At 38.2% G+C, this 18,289-nt stretch overlaps 1 protein-coding gene across 1 annotated transcript in view; it reads left to right on the forward strand.

The window, feature by feature from the left end:
* The first annotated feature begins 1,104 nt into the window (after nt 1–1,104).
* Nucleotides 1,105–18,289, forward strand: part of LOC149297843 (vascular endothelial growth factor receptor 3-like) — a 33,585-nt gene continuing 16,400 nt past the window's right edge. Inside the window, exons 1-12 of the mRNA XM_089488062.1 lie at nt 1,105–1,165; nt 3,036–3,132; nt 8,280–8,554; nt 9,300–9,409; nt 9,681–9,843; nt 10,334–10,473; nt 11,405–11,576; nt 11,998–12,115; nt 13,783–13,958; nt 14,721–14,883; nt 15,241–15,382; nt 17,036–17,144. Of these exons, the coding sequence (XP_089344188.1) occupies nt 1,105–1,165; nt 3,036–3,132; nt 8,280–8,554; nt 9,300–9,409; nt 9,681–9,843; nt 10,334–10,473; nt 11,405–11,576; nt 11,998–12,115; nt 13,783–13,958; nt 14,721–14,883; nt 15,241–15,382; nt 17,036–17,144 (1,726 nt within the window). The remainder of the gene's footprint in view (nt 1,166–3,035; nt 3,133–8,279; nt 8,555–9,299; nt 9,410–9,680; nt 9,844–10,333; nt 10,474–11,404; nt 11,577–11,997; nt 12,116–13,782; nt 13,959–14,720; nt 14,884–15,240; nt 15,383–17,035; nt 17,145–18,289) is intronic.

The following is an 18,289-nucleotide window of genomic DNA, read 5'->3' on the forward strand; positions in this document are numbered from 1 at the left end:
AAATGAAAGAAACTATGATTTTGCTTTGTAAGTGGGTTTTAGAAGAATTTGAAATGCTTTTATATGGATAACTAAAATTCCTTTTCTAACCTAGGAAATAGCATTAGGGAAATAGCATCAATGCTAGTTTAGCTTGAACTTTAAATAAACATTTTAAACTTTTCAAGTGTCAAGTGAAAAAATGAATTTAGGAAACCCTTTTCTACTCAATTAATTATATGGACATAGCTAATGAAGAATATCTCAAATGGTTGAAAATGCCTGTAGATATGGAATATCCAAGAGTATTCCAGGGATATGACTGAGCACCGCCATCTAAATAATATCTTAATTATAGGTTGGACTAATACTCTAAAAGGTTGAATTTAACATTGTGTAACTAAATGTAACATTAGAATATCTATTCCAACTACTGTTGAATGCCCGAATCCTGCCCAGAGAAACTTCTTCAATCATGCAGAAGTTTGCCTAATTCATAATTTTTGTTGACAATAGTTAATTTTAATCATGTGACATTAAAACTGTCTCTGATCATTATATTGCTACAGAAATCTCTTTGTTTTTATGTGAATAAACCTTCAGATGAAAGGCTAAAATGAAAGATCAGCTTACCCTGATGAAACATTATTACATAATATCATCAAAAACACGTCACCAGTCAGTGCTAGTAGAGCTTTAATAACCACAATATTATATAAAGAGCAGACTTATTACCTAGTTTGGAGTATATCTGAACACATAATTCTTGTAACACTTGTTTTCACCATTGCAAATAAAAATGTCTCCATGGTTTCATGCCAAACAGTCTGGTCATCACATAACCAAAGGCAAGAGAAGTAGGATTTAGGTCCAAATGTGTGTCAGTTCTGAAGATCGTGGGACACTTTGCATTTGTTGTTCTTTTGATTATCCACAAATGATGATAATATAATCCAAAAAGCATTAGCGGGGATGTATTGTGTCTTTGTGTCCTCAGCTTTTTAGTATACGTTTTTGTATGAGAAAAACTCCCTTTTTTTTTTTTTTTTTTTTTTTACATTGTTCTAGTTCAAGGCACAAAAACAACATTGTTTTGTTTTTTTTCTAAAGTAGGCGAATACGCCCATGAATAAAGCCTCATTAATCACTATTACCTACACAAATGTCACCGCCAAACAATTTGCATGTAATGTTTAATAAAATACCATAAAATTAAGTCATTTTTAGTATTTATATACAGTGCCACCTTGAAAATGTCACTGACACTCTATTTTGTTTCACTTGTGTCAGCTTTTCAGTAACGGACACACTGTTTGTGCAACGTGTACTGAACGTTAAATGCAAAGCTTTTTTCTCTACCCATTTGATTTGTGTCAAACGCACAGTTTATAAATCAACTGCAAGGAGCATTGATACAATTTATGGAAGCTGCTACAAATGTCAGCTCACTTATCAGCCTTGTTACTAAACATTTAACAAAATACCATCTTAAATGCAATTTACATGAAGGGTTTTTTCCTGGGGTACTGACCAGACCAGATAATAGCCCCCCATTTCAGAAGAAAGGATATATAGTATAGCACTAGAACCTATTTTGTCCGTGGTTAGAACTCTTAACTTTTTTCCCTATATTTACTGCACTAGCTAGAAGATCTGAAGGTGATGCAAATGTTAATGAATTATAGGAAAAGCAAATATATATATATAAAACCATCTGAACCAAATAAGCATGTCTCTAGTTCTAAACCCTAATGAGCATCTGTGGGGCATCCTCAAACGGAAGGTGGGGGAGCGCAAGGTCTCTAACATCCACCAGCACCGTGATGTCGTCATGGAGGAGTGGAAGAGGACTCCAGTGGCTACCTGTGAAGGTCTGGTGAACGTCATGCCCAAGAGGGTTAAGGCAGTGCTGTCACATGAAAAGATATAATGAAAATATTTACAGAAATGTGAGGGGTGTACGCACTTTTGTGAGATACTGTATATATATATATAGCCAGATTAGCAGGCAGAAAGCCTGTAGGTAATGTGAAATATCCCTGTGGGTGATTTTAGGGATTGAGAGCAATGGTGTCAAAATGTCTGTGGCTTTTAGCTCCATGTAGCCAATACAAAGATGCATTGTAGAAATGAGAGGTCTTGTGGTGACATCTCTGTTGAGGTTAAGTATGGAAGAGTTATCTCAAAGACTATTATTATCTTGTCTGGATTAAGATGGCATGGGGATTGCTGACATAGGGTAGTGCTAAAAACAACATGGAGTCAATTAGGGGGAAGCTAAAATACTGCCTTTGGAGAAGCTTATGTTTCTATATTCAACCAATAGTTCTGCCTAAGACTGGTGGTACCTTTAAAACAGAGGACATTTGAAAGAGGAGCCCATATTGAGTTCTAGTAATTCCAACTGTAATTAATTAACTTTTAAGTGTCTCAATTATGACAAATCTCATCTGATGTGGTCACATCAGCAAACGTAATCCTTTTACCACCCGCTGTCAAGGAATGAATCTGTATTTTGAATATAAATGTCATCGGATACTCGTTCTCTCTGCTCTTTGTCAAAAGATACGGAGTTACCTAGTGTGGAAATTCTGCCAAGCTTTCTGTTTTGGTTCATTTAGTCCTAATTGTCTTAAATGGTATATTTTCAAAGCCAACTTGGAAAAGAAAAAACAAACGACCAGGATTTTTAAATAAGTAAGCTAGTCAATTATTTCAGGGGTTTGTATAGCAATCAAATACAACACATGGAATAATTAAGGTCCCACCATTGAAACAATGAACGTGATCATAAATGCTTCCAAGAAAGGTTATTAGAAGCTGCCTCGGCTTTACTATGAAGTCCAGAGCCCATGCCACATTGAGTTTGACATAACACATTCCCCAGAGTTTCTGCCTGAATATGAATAGAACATTGTTTTGCTTTCTTGAAGATGTTGACACAGGTGGGAGGTGGGTCATTTGCCAACTAAATGGCCGGGACTTCATCTTCAATTAACTACAGTGATTTGGGATGTGAAACAAGACTCTGAATTTGCTTCTCGTTTTCTTCTCAGATCTGGTGTGTGGATATTCTATGATCCCACCTACTCTTAACATCTCAGAGGAAGAACTTGTCATCAACTCCAATGACACATTAACCATTAGCTGCAGGTAAGAAATATTTAAAAAGCATAAAACCTGAATATCTGCTAAAAATGCCAATATCATAATACCAACGTATTATTTTAATGTATTACTTAATAATATATTTAGTTATATATAGATGCATACACATCTACTTAGAAAATTTATATATATATATATATATATTATTTTTTTAAAGATATTTCTGCAGGGCTATTGATCAAAATAAAATGCATATTTTTTTTTTGCTTCAGTGTACCCAAAATCCAACATTTGATTTAACTGGCATCTAGTATATATATATATATATATTATACATACACACACAAAATACAGAAGGGGAAGCAAACCCTAAAATTGTTTAACCGCCACTATGTTACCCCAATATATACTGTACTGTAGTTGTGGGATTATTTCCATAAAAAACTTGATGATTAGTAAAACTTTATGACAATGACTCTACAATAAAAGTGGGTATAGCCATCATTGAACCATGTCTGCTTGTCTACATTGGCATTGGAAAATACTAGTGCTCAATATATGCGCCAACTCAGCGGTATGGTAATCCAGTTGTTTTAGAAGCAGATGATTCCAGACAGTTATTGATAAATTTTATATTTTACTTGTTTTGGAGGATCTGAACTTTGGAATTCCAATCCTATTATTTCTGTGTGCAGGACAAATAACAAAAAAGCAAGGTACACTAGCAAATATGAACTTTCCGTGCTCCAAGTCGTCTTTTAAGATGCACGCCTTGATGTCTATCTGTTGATCCTAGCCCCAGGATTTAATATTTGAGAAGCAGAGGAAAAATGTCTTTGCTAATCACATATGCCTGTCCAAGATCCAAAATGCAGGGCACTGTTTTTCTAGCTCTATAATGAATTGAATTTGAAAATGTTCCCAGTTTTCTTTGGAAATGGAGCACTGGATACATAAGTATTGAAAAGCTGAATTTGTAGAATTCATTGAGCTGGAGAATTAGGTCAGAATTCTTAGCCTGACTTTTAAAAGAATATTAACAGCTTTATATCACACTATGTCTAACTAGAGGTGACAACAATAACTAAAATGGCAATTAAGTATACGTTTAGAATATAGTGTTTCTTAATTTGCATAATTGCAGAGGAACGATTACATTCCAAATTATCTGTGATCGGAAATTGTTATCCCCATTTACTGTCCAGCATAGTAATCACATTTAACATTCCTTTGTTCTTAATTAATAATATAAACAATAATTTTTAAGAAGCAGAAAATACTTTTCTTACACTTGTAGAGCTAAAATGTTGTGTCTGTGCAGTTTATAGCATCCCCAATGTAGTGTTTATTTGTCATTTGATCCAGTAGACAGTGGCGTATTTATCCAGCCTCCCTCTTCATGCCACAGTCCTTACTACTGGGCATTGAGATATGACATCAAATCACAAAGTTTTTTAAGGACTTACTGGGCTGGGCAAAAAGAAACTATGGAAGACTGTGTCCACTGGGCACAGTCCTCCATAGTGTTAATGGGCCCATTGAGTGGCGACAATTGGCTCCTTATACAACAGACCTGCCGCCATAGCCCTGGGCTAGAATACGCCACTGACATTAGGGTGACCAGAATGTTTTTTAACAGAATAGCTTATAAGACTGCATTGTGCAGGACACAATGTTTTTAAAGGTATACTCTAGTCCCCCTATGAACTTTAAGTTGAGTATTAATCAGAACTATCTGTATACATTTGGCATGCTTCCCTGCACCTCCCCAGTCCCTTGAAGGAGATCCGTTTGGTGGAACACATTTCTTACACATAACTACACTTGTGTGCGTTACTCACCTCCATCCAGTTCTAGCACCCAGCCAAAACTGTCTAAAATCATGGAGACGTTACCATACCCTGGACATTTCAGGTGCCCAAAAGTGGATACCTTTGTTGGGGTGCGTGATTAGATGCAGGGGGCGTGTGGCTAGGAGCTGGGCCGGACCTGACACCTTAACAAATTGAGATGCATTGGAGAACGACAGGATATGATGTCACATTTTAGCACATGGCTCTAGGGTGAGACCACATGGGACCATGAGGTCTGTATTCCAAAAGCATAGACTTCGATCAATTTCACAACCGAAGGCCAGTTAGCGGGGCAGCTCAGCAAGACAGGGCAATAGTACCCAAATCAGGACTTAACACGTAACTTTCTATACTTGAAGTAAAGATGCTAATGCGGAACTCAAAGAAAACTTTTAAAAATGGATAGAGAGGAGTACAAATCAGTGTCTGAATCTTCACTCCTTTATGAAAAAGAAATAGTTTGAGGGAGTATTTAGACTTTTTCCCCATATGTTGTAAAGCTGAACTTCACCTTTAAGTAGGATTACGTCTTGTGTTCATATTATGAGTCCCAGGCACCCACACTCTAACTGCAACATCAAAACAATGAAAGTCATTGACACCAGACTAATGACCACAATATAAAAAGTTTAACGTGCTTTTCTGGGGGTTTAACATATGCTTTTAGACACCGAGGGGCAATATTCCAAAACCTTAGCTGGTTAAAGGGATAGTAGTAAAGTCTTGAAACAAATAAACCTCATTTGAAGTGCAATGTTAATGCATATTTGCTTAATGAGACTAACCTTGTTTCACCTCATCCTTCAGTCTCCTTTTTTTGATACAAAACGCTCAAACAACCTTACAATTTAGAGGATAGAGAGCAGTAGCATGTGGCCAGTGGCTGGATATGCCCAGACGCACGACATACTACCATAAAAGCATAGCGGTTGTGTATATGAAGCCATCTGCCCCATCCAAGTCAACAGGTGGCCACTGGCCTTAACGTATCAGGGCCGCCACAACATCGACAGTCCGGTCATGATCCACAACGAAGGATAAACAGAGGGGTTTATTCACTTAACATTTAAGTTGCGGCTGAAGAAAATGACGCCAAAGTATACCCATTTAATATTTTGTAAATATTGGCAAATATTACAAGGTAGACATGACCAAGGCAACCAAGGTAACGGCATATTCCCACCATATTCCCGAAACCTTATGTAACTTTAATTTCCTTTTTTTGTATGTGCCCACGAAAAGGTATTAATTTTGGGTAAGGACTCCAAATCAAAAAAGCACACAGAAGCAGTTTTCACGCAGTATACCTTATGAAGCCGTTTTTCCATTTTTTTAACTAAAGGAATCCTTTGTAGAAGAGAAGCATTGTTCTTATGTGAACTTCTAAAAACTGGCAAAAATACAGTAAAAACCCCTGGGTTCAAATTGTTTCACCTTTTTTTTCTCTTAACAATCTGTCAGTCTCTAAGCCTATTATTCACACAACCTCTAATATCCACATGTAGCTAGTTCCAACACATTGTTTGGAATTAAAGAGAGCCGTAGCTGGGGCTAAGGACCCTATTAAATTTACTCATAATCGGTGGGGTCAAGTGATATTGCCTTTCTCTCCCTCTAAGGACCTTTAGTGGAAATACATTCAAACCTTTTCATCTCTCCCCTTAGAGTCCTTATTCATTCCCGTCTTCAATTCTTGAGTTTCCCCTGCTTTTATAATTAAGTCCAGCTGTGTCATAGAATAACATAACTGTGGACCACCATGAAAAAAGTACATAAAATTAACTGGCTTTACCACTAAATCAGCGTATTGCAGGTGCCTCCTGGAGATTAGGTTGTCATCAGGCAGTGTGTTACTTTAAAAAGTAAATTTTATGATACGATACACAATCATAATTGATTAATATGTTTAGAATAAAGAACTAATGATTTCAACACACATCTCTCCATGAACTTGGTTCCAGCCTCGGAAACATCCTCTAACTGAATTGTTTTTGTTTTTATTTTTATTTTTTTTGCTGAGTAAACTCCGCAGTAGTTCACACCACAAACAACTTTTGATTTTCATTACCCTCTATTACAAAAAGAGATGTTCAATCAGACTCAGATCTCAGGGAAAGAGCTCTTTAGTTATCATTACATGCAAGCAAACTATATCTTGTCATACACCAAGATCTGATCCAGAGTCTCCGGCTGAAGCCCTGCTTCCCTAGGTCTCCATGTCAGTGTAATTTTTCTTTGGGCAGGGTAGCAACATTTGACCACCCCCTGCCTACTCCCATCCTCAACTATGTTCAGGTAGCTCCACACCTGTGCATGGGTAGCCAGTCCCCTAGAAGAGAGAGCTCTGGGTAGCCTACCTTGGGAAGTTCCAGGTATGCAAATTATACAGCAATATGTTATATTATGACAATACAATTACCGTATTGGCTCAGATATAGGCCGCCCCCGTATATAGGCCGCACCCTAAAAGTTTGGTGCTTTTTTAAAGAAAAAGTTTTTTTCTTTAAAAAAGCACAAAAAAAACATGCTGCCACTCTGTCCCCCCCCCCGAGATATGCTGTCACTGTCCTCCCTCCCCGAGATATGCTGCCACTGTCCTCCCTCCCCGAGATATGCTGCCACTGTCCGAACCCCCCCCCCGAGATATGCTGCCACTGTCCGAACCCCCCCCCCCGAGATATGCTGCCACTGTCCGTTCCCCCCCCGAGATATGCTGCCACTGTCCTCCTCTGCCCCCCGACTTACCGGAGCAGACTCCCGGGTGTCTTGCGAGGCCGGCGGGGGACATCTACGCAATACGCGTATACAACTTCCGGTGCCGGCACATCCGGCACCGGAAGTTGTATACGCGTATTGCGTAGATGTCCGCCGCCGGCCCCGCAAGACACCCGGGAGTCTGCTCCGGTAAGTCAGACGGGGGGCCAGAGGTCAAACGCATCGTGCGGTTAGACAACCGCACGATGCGCTTAGACAACCTCCCGTGCCGGCACCCCCCCTCCGTGGGAAGTGCTGGCAGGGGAGGCTGTCTGAGCGTATCGGGGAGTAGGATGGAGGTCCTCTGCACCACTGCGGGGGATCTGTATCCTAGCCCCGCTGCCTGCCCGGCGCCCGGGACTGCATGTCCCGGGCGTCGGGCACTAGACCCCGAATATAGGCCGCACCCCCACTTTAAAGACTTAAAGTGGGGGAAAAAAGTGCGGCCTATATTCGAGCCAATACGGTATAATGCCTATACTTTTTTTAAATATACATATTCAATATTGGTGCATGGCAAGACATATTTTGCTTACATGTAAATGACTAAATTATAACTTATAACTTTTATCTTGTCCTTGGTAGGGGACAGCGGCCCCTGCAGTGGTCGTGGCCCGGGGGCTCTAAAGACACAGATATCGACACAAAGGATAAACACTCTGGGGTGGTTGTAAATACCGGCAACGGACGCACGGTGACAGAGGAAGAGTGTGACGGTGTCACAGGCAAGCCTTACTGCAAGGTGTTTAAGCTGGTTGGCGCTCGAGCTAATGACACTGGCTCTTACTGCTGCCACTACAAATTCATCGATGCCAAGATCAAAGGGACCACTGCTGCCAGCATCCATGTATTTGTGCGAGGTAAGAGGACCAGGGTCATCAGAGGCTGTGTTGACTTAGTCAGCTTAAATTTTTGCACAATGTGGGCCTGGAAATACAGTATATAGACATTTCTATAAAGTTCATCTGAAAGCAGCAACATATGTGCGTACCAAGGAACTTGCTGAGTTTTACTGGGATTCTCAGGGTGAAGCCCTGCTTCCCTAGAGCTCAAGGTTAGCATATTCAAGCTCCAGGCAAGGGAATAGTGCTTGGTCATTCCTATTCCTGCTCACACACACACCTACCCCCATCCACTCTCCACCCCTCCAAAGGGTACCTAGGCTAGACCCACCCCTATATGATGTTACCCCTGCCTACTAATCATAGCATGTATTGCATGCATACATTTTGAGTATCATGGAGACTCTCCCTTGATTGGCTACTTGACAGGATTAGAGTGGTGTTGCCAGTTTCTTATTTTCTGTGCCATGCCCAAGAGAGGGAGTCCCCCATGCCTTGGAGTCCTGTGGGTGCAGGATAAACATTATAAGGGAAGACTAAACAGTAGCTTGAAGACCAGAGGGAGGGTATGCGTAACAAAGTACAAGAGGGAAGGATATTTAAAAGGATTAGAAATGCTAGAACAAGAGACCGTAGTCTAATACTGTGAGAATACCAGAAGAAGTGGTAGACGTTAAAAGGTAGACTTAACCATCAAACTCGGGCTAACTCTGTTTTTTGAATGTAGTAGATGTCTTCTTCAGGCCTTTTGTTATCTCCTCAGATTGGGAGCAGCCTTTTATAAACAATCTCGGGACGCTACTAATTACTAAGGAAAGCACCAGAGTTCCATGTCTCGTGTCAATTCCAGACCTTAATGTGACACTGTACACGGTAAGGGCCAAAAATTGCTTTTATTTCTCAGAAGCTTTAGTGATATTTTCAACATAGCACATCTGTTAATTTACAAAATAATATTTTATATTTTACAAAACAATATGTAACTATTTTTTTTTATAAATAAATTAACACTTTACAGCTCAAAGTAAACATTGTTCCAGGTTTAGTTTGTTTGTATACGGATTTAATAACCAACATGAGCTCCTTAAAAGCCTAAAATATGTGATTAAAGCTGATAGAGTAATCAAGGACTGTCTTCCTTTAGCCAAATTCAGTCATTAAACCAGATGGAAAGAGTGTTACATGGGACAATAAAGAAGGAATGTTGGTTCCTACAGAAAGGATAAGAGATGCCCTCCTACTGCGGTGTAGAACTGTCATTGACAGAAAAGAGTTTCTATCCAATTACTTTTTTGTCCACTTTACAGGTAAGAATGAAAACATCAATATATTTGACTGCAAAATTTGCACATCATTTAGTAATTTAGTACAAGAGGGAAGTGTATTTGAAACAAGGAGAAATGTTAGAATCAGAGGTCATGGTCTAAAACTCTGAGAGTCGAAGGCTTAGATTTAATGTAAGGAGGTTTTACTTCACTTAAAGGGTGGCATAGAAGTGGTATAATATTACAGCAGAAGTGGTAGTAGATGACGATGTAATGGCTTGTACACCTGTTATTGTTTGTGAATTATTAAATGAATGTGGATTGATTCCCTGTGGTGTTCTCTTTGCATTTTAATACACAGCTAACATGGATCAGAAAATCTAACATATCGGAAGGCTTTAGCTGCATGCGTCAAAAACACTGCATTTATGGATAGGAAAACAATCCCAATGTGCTGAATGTATAATTCCTTTTTAATTCATTAATTCAAGTATTGAAGCTTTGTCGTGTATATTTTGTGTGCTCATCGCAGGAATCCAGTTCTATGATATGCAACTGATTCCAAAGAACACTGTGGAGTTATTGGTCGGAGACCAGTTAGTTTTGAACTGCACCGTGACAGCTGAATTCAATACCCCAGTGAACTTTAACTGGGACTATCCTGGTAAAATGGTAATCATTTTGTTATCATTTCTAGACATGTGTACAGCGCCTTACAGGTTACTTATAATTATTATTATTGTTATTATTTTATAGAAATTTGCCAGAAATTTCTGAAACCCCCTTGAAGCTAGAAACATAGGGACTACCCTGCCAAAAAACCTTAAAAACCTTTGTTTTAGTATAGCAATATCCTGCCAAGCTGGTTCTTGGAGCAATGTTTGGAAGACCTCTAGATCTGCCCCTCTGCCCATCCCATGTATTACAGCAGAATTTGCCAATTAAAGTGAGCCATGACACATTAGAATCTGTAACTCGCATCCAATGTAACAGCTTCTCTGTTGAAGGCAGTGTCCTGCTCCTCTCTGGTAGGTTCTCAAGGTCCGTCATAGGTGTAGCAATGGTACAAATTCATGGGTGAATCAGCTCAACCCTAGTTCGGCTTATTTAGAGGAGTATGTGGTGTGACCTGCACTAAGAAGGCTATCTGGCACACTGGGCAAATGCCTGGCTGGCTGGAGTACAATAGGATCAGGTACTTACTGATAATGCCATTCCAGCGGCAGAGGAGGTCCTGGAGTGTGCAAAGCACATTTGGATACATGTGATAATGGGCATTTGCCTCTTTCTAGCCAGGGGCCTCATTTGGAAGCTGCTGTCATTAATGTACCAGGTCCATTTAGACATCCCCAGTCCGGCCCTGCTTTGCTGCATTCATTTCCATATAGATGAGGACTTTCCAATATATTTATGCTTAGAAGATGTCATGCAGCTGAGCTGAACAAGTCATAAAAAGTCAACTGCTAAACCACCATGCAAGTATCATCTTAACAGTTAATATTAAAATATCTTCCCCCCTAAGCCACTGCTTCACCGGTGCTATCACTATGGCCAGGAAACAGTATTTGTGCATTGTAGCTTACTGTTCAATTTCTTTTTGTAGACTGATCGCTATGTGATCGAGAACTCCGATCGACGGCCACAGCAGGACCACACAGAGATGTACAGTACACTGACTGTGCCTGACGTAAGCCAGGCAGACCTGGGGAAGTACGTTTGCCATGCTATCAGCGAGACGTGGCAATACCAGGAGAGCTGCGAGGTCATTGTACATGGTACAGAATGGTAGAGAATTGGGAAGGGTTAGGATTTGATGATACGTTTTTTTCTGCATTCACTGTTTCTTATGCCAAACAGTTAAATGTATTTTGGCAAAATCTCAACAAGTGCCTGCTTTGTGGCTATAACAATACAAGCGTTTATCAATTTTCCCCTTGCAAGACCACATAAAGCACCTAAAATGTTATGATCAATGTTTAATTAATAATGTTATTATTAGCTATTTAGTTTATTTTGGCTCCTTGTTTTTAGCTAATCATAGTCTATTGTCTTAGTAATAAGTAACGTGATAATTCATTATAATAAATGTCATATTCTTCCACCCTTCTACCCTTCTATACTTTTGCTATTTGTATTTGCTTGAAATCCCCATCTAATTGTTGTTGCCGTCTTTTTTCTCTTTCATATTCTCCCTAGAAAAACCTTTCATCAGTGTAGAGAACAAGGAGAAGAAGGTGATAGAGGCCACAGCTGGAGAAAAGATAGTAAAGCTCTCCGTTAAAGTCTCGGCATACCCACCTCCCTCATTCCAGTGGTATGATGTGTATTCTGTTTGTTATTGTAGTGCATTAACTCCAAGATTTTGAAGCCATGTGTTGGGAGCAGCTTAGAACATGAGCTCTACTGTTACTCTATTGTTACTTTAGATCAGGGGTCTGATGCCTTTTATTTCGTGAAAGCTACTGGATTAATGATTAATAAACTATTTTCTATGAAAATATTGAAAAACAAATGGCACTTTAAGGATACATGTTAAACATTCCATTTAAGTTATTAAAACTTTTTATGTTTTGTGGGTTTTTTTTTTCATTTCTTCCTGTGGCTTAGATGTTCTAGAGTAGATATACTGCCTTTTCCAGTTTGGTGATCATTCAAGCCCTACTCAGTAGTAACCTGAAGCCCACCAGGCGCTTAACTGTAATTGTCCTGTGGCTATTCATACAGTTGCAAGTGTCCTACGGTCTTTCAATCAGAGTAGCTCAGTGGACCGTCACCCTTATGTCCACTTTGCCAGTCGTCCTCTGGCAAATGCCTTTTACTCCGACTACCTACGCCGAGCTAATGTAAATTTCTATAAAGTGTAACAGGAGACCAGTCCCCTACTCTTGACACTTCATTGTTGCTAGACTCAGCTGGGACTGACATTATACTCAACCTAAAATAAAAGACCAATAATCATGTTTCATTTGGGGATTTAAATTAGTGTTTGGTTAGCCAAGTATTTTTATATGCTATGAATTGATATGTCTATCAAACAACTATCTTAGCTTTAGCGTATTCCACAAAGGCTTTAATATTTGCTACTTTAGGAGAAAATTGAATTTTCTCACTATTTTCTTAACTTGTATTCCATGAACCATTCCAAAGCTATTGGCCAAACAGCTTTTCCCCATAGTGAAAAAGCTGAAGCCAGACAAAATATTACCTTTTATCAGACACTTTATCAGACTGCTGTAATATGGATAACATTTTAATTGATTAAAGATATTGGCAGCCCCCTGCCCCTTACAAGTCTCTTTATTATGAATATTCATGACCAAGGGATCCTTTATCTTGAACACAAGACAAGGCCAAAAACCAGATGAGGTTTGATGATTTACATGAGTTAGAAACATTGGCAGACTAATTGGGCTGGACACTATCGGGCATTTTTTTCCCTTTATTTTCTAAATAATGAATGCATTTTAATATTTTTGCCTCGTGTATCCATTCAAATATAATATAATTCCATCTGAACTGCACTAGGTTGGGCCCTGGCTCCTGGCTGTCTCTCTATAGTTTTGTTGTTAGATTACTTTCAAATAGAAGTCAGAAGGGCGTTTGGCTTGGGTGAGATTTTTCCCATGGAGCTTTTTGAGTCATAGCCAACATTAGTCAGGCTGAAAATGAAGACTAAACTGATAACTGAGACACTAATTTTGGTTATTAGACCTTAATATATATTATCAGCTCAGCCAAGATATAACAAGAGGCTTATTGGCTACTAGCCAAAAGGGGCCTTGGTTTAATTTTGATATCCATTTTTCCAAATAGTTCACCCGCTTCTCCTGAACACCTTACCTATAAAATGTTCTATTCACAAAGTTACATGTAGTTATTGTGCATAGGAACACCTGCAATGCTAATAAAACTCCTACAGTTAGCTCCACGTTGCTCCTATGCATTACAAATATTTTTATATGTTCTGTTTCTTTCTCTTAGGTTTAAAGATGGGAAGCTGATACCTTTTAGTAGCATCTACAGCAAGTACCGTCAGGCCCAGCATGCTTTGCAGATCCGAGATGTGGTGGAGCTGGACACAGCAACATACACGCTGGTGCTAAGGAATGAGCAAGCTAGTCTAGAAGAAAGAATAAGCTTGCAGCTGGTGGTGAATGGTAAGAGGAATACATGATAGAGTTATATTTTATTCCATTTACAAAATTGCCTTTTATAAGTTATGGAAATATTGATGTTATTACGCCATTTGTAAATGCATTGCTGGGTTTCAGCAAAATACTAGACCCCAATTCATTTTACAGCTCCCCGGGCCGGTCAGGGGAGAACGGAGGGTTCTTACTGCCTTCAAAAGCAGTTACTCTGGACAGTGCCTGAAAATTAGGACTCTCGTGCAAAAACGTAGTGTGCTTCATGTCAGTCTCAGAGAGATCCACGTGTCCTAATTAAAGAGGGACGTGAGCGTTTGGTAGGATTCTCTAAAACCAGAAACTTTTGCTTACCTCCTTGAAGAGTTGACAGCCAGTGATTTCAAGCGTTGGTGGTCCGTTTACACACTTTAGCAATTAATTGCCATGGAACACCAAATTCATAGGGTCATTGATGGTGAACATTTTCAAGGTAATGCAAAACATTCCCCATAATGACATAACTGCAAAGTTAATGAATCAATTATATATTAGTAAGACAAATTCAACTTTCATTGACCCTGTGGAAAGTTGTAATGTACACGTTTTTACATGCTTCTAGCTGATCATAATAAGTCCTTCTAGAGTCTGTCATTATTTGTAAGGCTGATAATAATAATTTGAAACATTGTGTAATCTATCTGCTATTCTTACCATATATCTCATATACATCGATGTGTGTGCCATTGTTTAAAAAGTTGGATAAGTAACACTGATTTTTCCGGTGTCTCGTAGTCCCACCCCAGATCCATGAGAAGGAAGCTTCGTCACCTGGTATTTATGCTCAAGGTAGTCGTCAAGCCCTTACCTGCACTGTGTTTGGGGTTCCAGCTCCAACATCTATCCAGTGGCAGTGGAGGCCGTGGACTCCATGCAAAATGTATTCTCGCCGCAGTGTGTATGTTCTAATAATAATCATAATGCCTTTTTTTGAACATTTAATTACTCAACTCCATTCTCTTACAAAAAGTATGTTAACATTTATACCCCAGACCAGGAATTTGTACTTATGTATATGTTTCTACCTAAGATTTTTTCTAGACTTGGAATTATTAACACATTTAAAACATTAAAAATAATCTGAAATTATTAGTTAATTAAAATGTATTAAATAATAAGCCATCAGTGTGTCCTCTTGTATTTCCAAATGTAAGGATCATGTATCACCATCATTGTTGAACAGATTGAAGATGTATTATTCAACAGTTCATCAGAGACATAAAAGCAGCCTAACGCCTTCTTTTCCATCTTGCAGAGCAAGGCAGAGGTCCTCTCGCAGACATCAGCGTGACCGAATGCCCGAGTGCAAGGACTGGAAAGACGTAACCCCGGATGGGGCGGTAAACAACATTGAAAGCATTGAGACTTGGAGCGAGTTTGTGGAGGGGCGGAATAAGGTATCCATGTGGTCTCTGGGTGATATTCCCTGATTGCATTGCACTTCCTAAAGTCATCCTGCCAGGAACAATCATGAATTATTGGGGAAGTCAATTATCTACAATGCAACAACAGCAACTGCCTGCAACTCAATCTATTTTCCAATCAAGGAAGTACCCAAAAAAAAACTATACTAGGAAGAAATATCAGTCAGCTGATTATCCTAGGTTAAAAGTTTATCCATAGTTAAAGTATATGCGTGCTAGAGGAGAGAATAACTCATAGAAAGATTCTACTGCTCAGCTGAAAGAGTTAATATTTTCAGTACAATTCAGTATTTTATATGTCACCATTCAACAGTAAAATATGTATGGCAGTAATTACATATGGTCATATTACATCATTTGTATCATTTTGCTCACAAGAAGCAACACAAGCATAGGGCGTAAGAGTCTAACTGACTAATGGGTGTCCCAGGTGGATGTAGTAAAAATTATTTTTTTTTGTTTTGATTTTACGTAATGGTGATTGCATTACCACAATTCTATGGTCTAATTGCTTTATCCTCATCACTGCCCTATGAGTCAGGGGGATACTAATCAGCTTATTAATCAGTCAACATGGTAGCCCAACCCATGTGGGATCCTCCATGTCAAAAGCTATCCCTTTATAGAACTTCAAATGTTTTCACTATACTAATTATAACTCTTTCTGAATTGTAAATGAATTCTGATTTTTTTCTGGATTATAAATCATTCTGAATTGATGGATGACATCACAATCAGGCATCTCTTTTATCAGAATCAATAACAATAATATTAAATAGTAGGTCTGTAGGGAAGCATGCTTCCTAAAACATCCTTACCTTTATTCAAAATGTATGGCAGTCTATTGACAGTTCAACAAAGTATACGAAATATTTAAAGTGATTTTTAATTACACATTTATAAAAACGCTGGTAATCATTTAACTAGGAATTTATAGATTTATCTTTGACGATTTCAAGTACTAACTTGGGAGGAGATCCTTGATGCCCATTGCATTTATAAAATATTTCTAGGCGAAAAAATGTCTGAAAGTTACACTGTTTTTTGTTGACAGCTACTCTTTAAAGGTGCTGTTCCCCTTACACACAACATTAAACAGATATGGCATTTTATTATTTTTCTCTGATGACTGAATCACCTAAAAACATCATGGGAAACTTTTAAGGACTATATTGAACTCCTACAGAAACAATCTGTGCTTGCTTTTGTGTTACGTGACAATTAAGTGTCATTGTACACGATCAAATCGTTTCTTATGTGCTAGGACTGTTACTTCCAATGCTGAATGTGGGAGAACTTCAGTCTTAAAACAAATCTCATCCACAATATGTATACCAAATAACATAAGAGCATGTGGTACATAAAATAATAAAGCAAACCGTATTCTTTCAATATAATGAGTTTAATATGAATGTACATATAAGAATTATTAATTTATATTATTTATTAATTTAGTATTTATTAATATTATAAAATTAATAAGTACATAGGGACACAGCATCCATTTCCCTGGGGAGGAATGTAACATTCTTAATGGTCGAAATGCCTGCTAAGACATGTGACTAAAACACTAACCAACTTCTTATTTCTAACAGTATTGAAATTCTGTTATATGTCACTTTGCAGACAGTTAGCAGGCTGGTGATCCAACAAGCCAACATCTCCATCATGTACAAATGTTCTGCTTCCAACAAAGCTGGGAGAGACGAAAGACTCGTATACTTCTATGTTACAAGTAAGTGACACTATGAACGGGATGGAGCCTATTACGAAAAATGGAACTGCATGCATCCATAACCAGTTCTCTGATGGTCGATTGGGGAGATTTAAAGATGCTGTTTCACTAAGGCAAGGCGTAAATGGCACTCACTACTATGTTAAACAAAATAACGTTAACAGATTTTTTTCTTTCATCTTTAATCACATAAAAATAATGCATTTTTTAAAATGTTTTTTAGAAACATTTAGTTCTTAAGAGTGTAAACTTCTAATTTCACATATAAACATTACACATAAAATCGTTTGGCAGCAAATTCTATACTTCCATGTTTTAAAGATCATATGTGTAATGCTTATATGTGAAATTGGAAGTTTACACTTTCTAGAACTAAATGAACATGATGACCACATATCCCTTCTCTTCTTCTTTTTTTTAGCAGGAATTGTAGTAAGCAGGATTGATAGATGATGCATACATAAGTAAACATAGCATATACTTTTGATCCTTATGGAAGCTGGAGTCAAATTAGCTGACCTTGCCTATCACTGATTAATATAACTTTAAAGTTTTGTCTTCTCAGATTTTGCCTTTAGAATGCTGAATTAAACATAAAAACCTAAAAACATGAACAAAAAGAATTTACATAGAAATAGAATGTAGTTACTTCCCTGTGTCCATTTGCCTAGTATTATTATTATTTATTACTTTATATAGCATAACATGTAAATACCAAGGTAGATTGGTAGGTCGCCCCCTAGTGGTAAAAATGACATGAACTTCTATTCCTAACATTTGTTATATTGTTATTACCTAATAACTTGTAGTTGGAATTTGTTATTTTGTATCTCAAAATTAAAGCAATTCATTAAAATGGCAGAAACAAGTTAAAATGCCTAATAAAACAATTTGAAATATCAGGTTTGACATAATGATGATAATGTGGCTTCCAGGCTGGTTTTCACATACCAAGACAAATCAAGAATAACTAACAGTTTTAACATCCGTTTTAAAATCATACCAAAGAATTCAAGTGCTAAAAAAATGTAGGGCTTGCATGGATAGTGCATGTACTGTCGGAGAAACTAAGCTAAGGAGATGGCAGTAATAGGTCAAAATTCTTTGTTGCTATAGCAAAAGAAAGCCTTTGCTGTTTTGCAGTG

The sequence above is a fragment of the Sceloporus occidentalis genome, unplaced genomic scaffold (genome assembly GCF_023333645.1).
Source record: "Sceloporus occidentalis isolate IW3139 unplaced genomic scaffold, rSceOcc1.0.p SCAF_36, whole genome shotgun sequence".
Classification (NCBI taxonomy): Eukaryota; Metazoa; Chordata; class Lepidosauria; order Squamata; family Phrynosomatidae; genus Sceloporus; species Sceloporus occidentalis.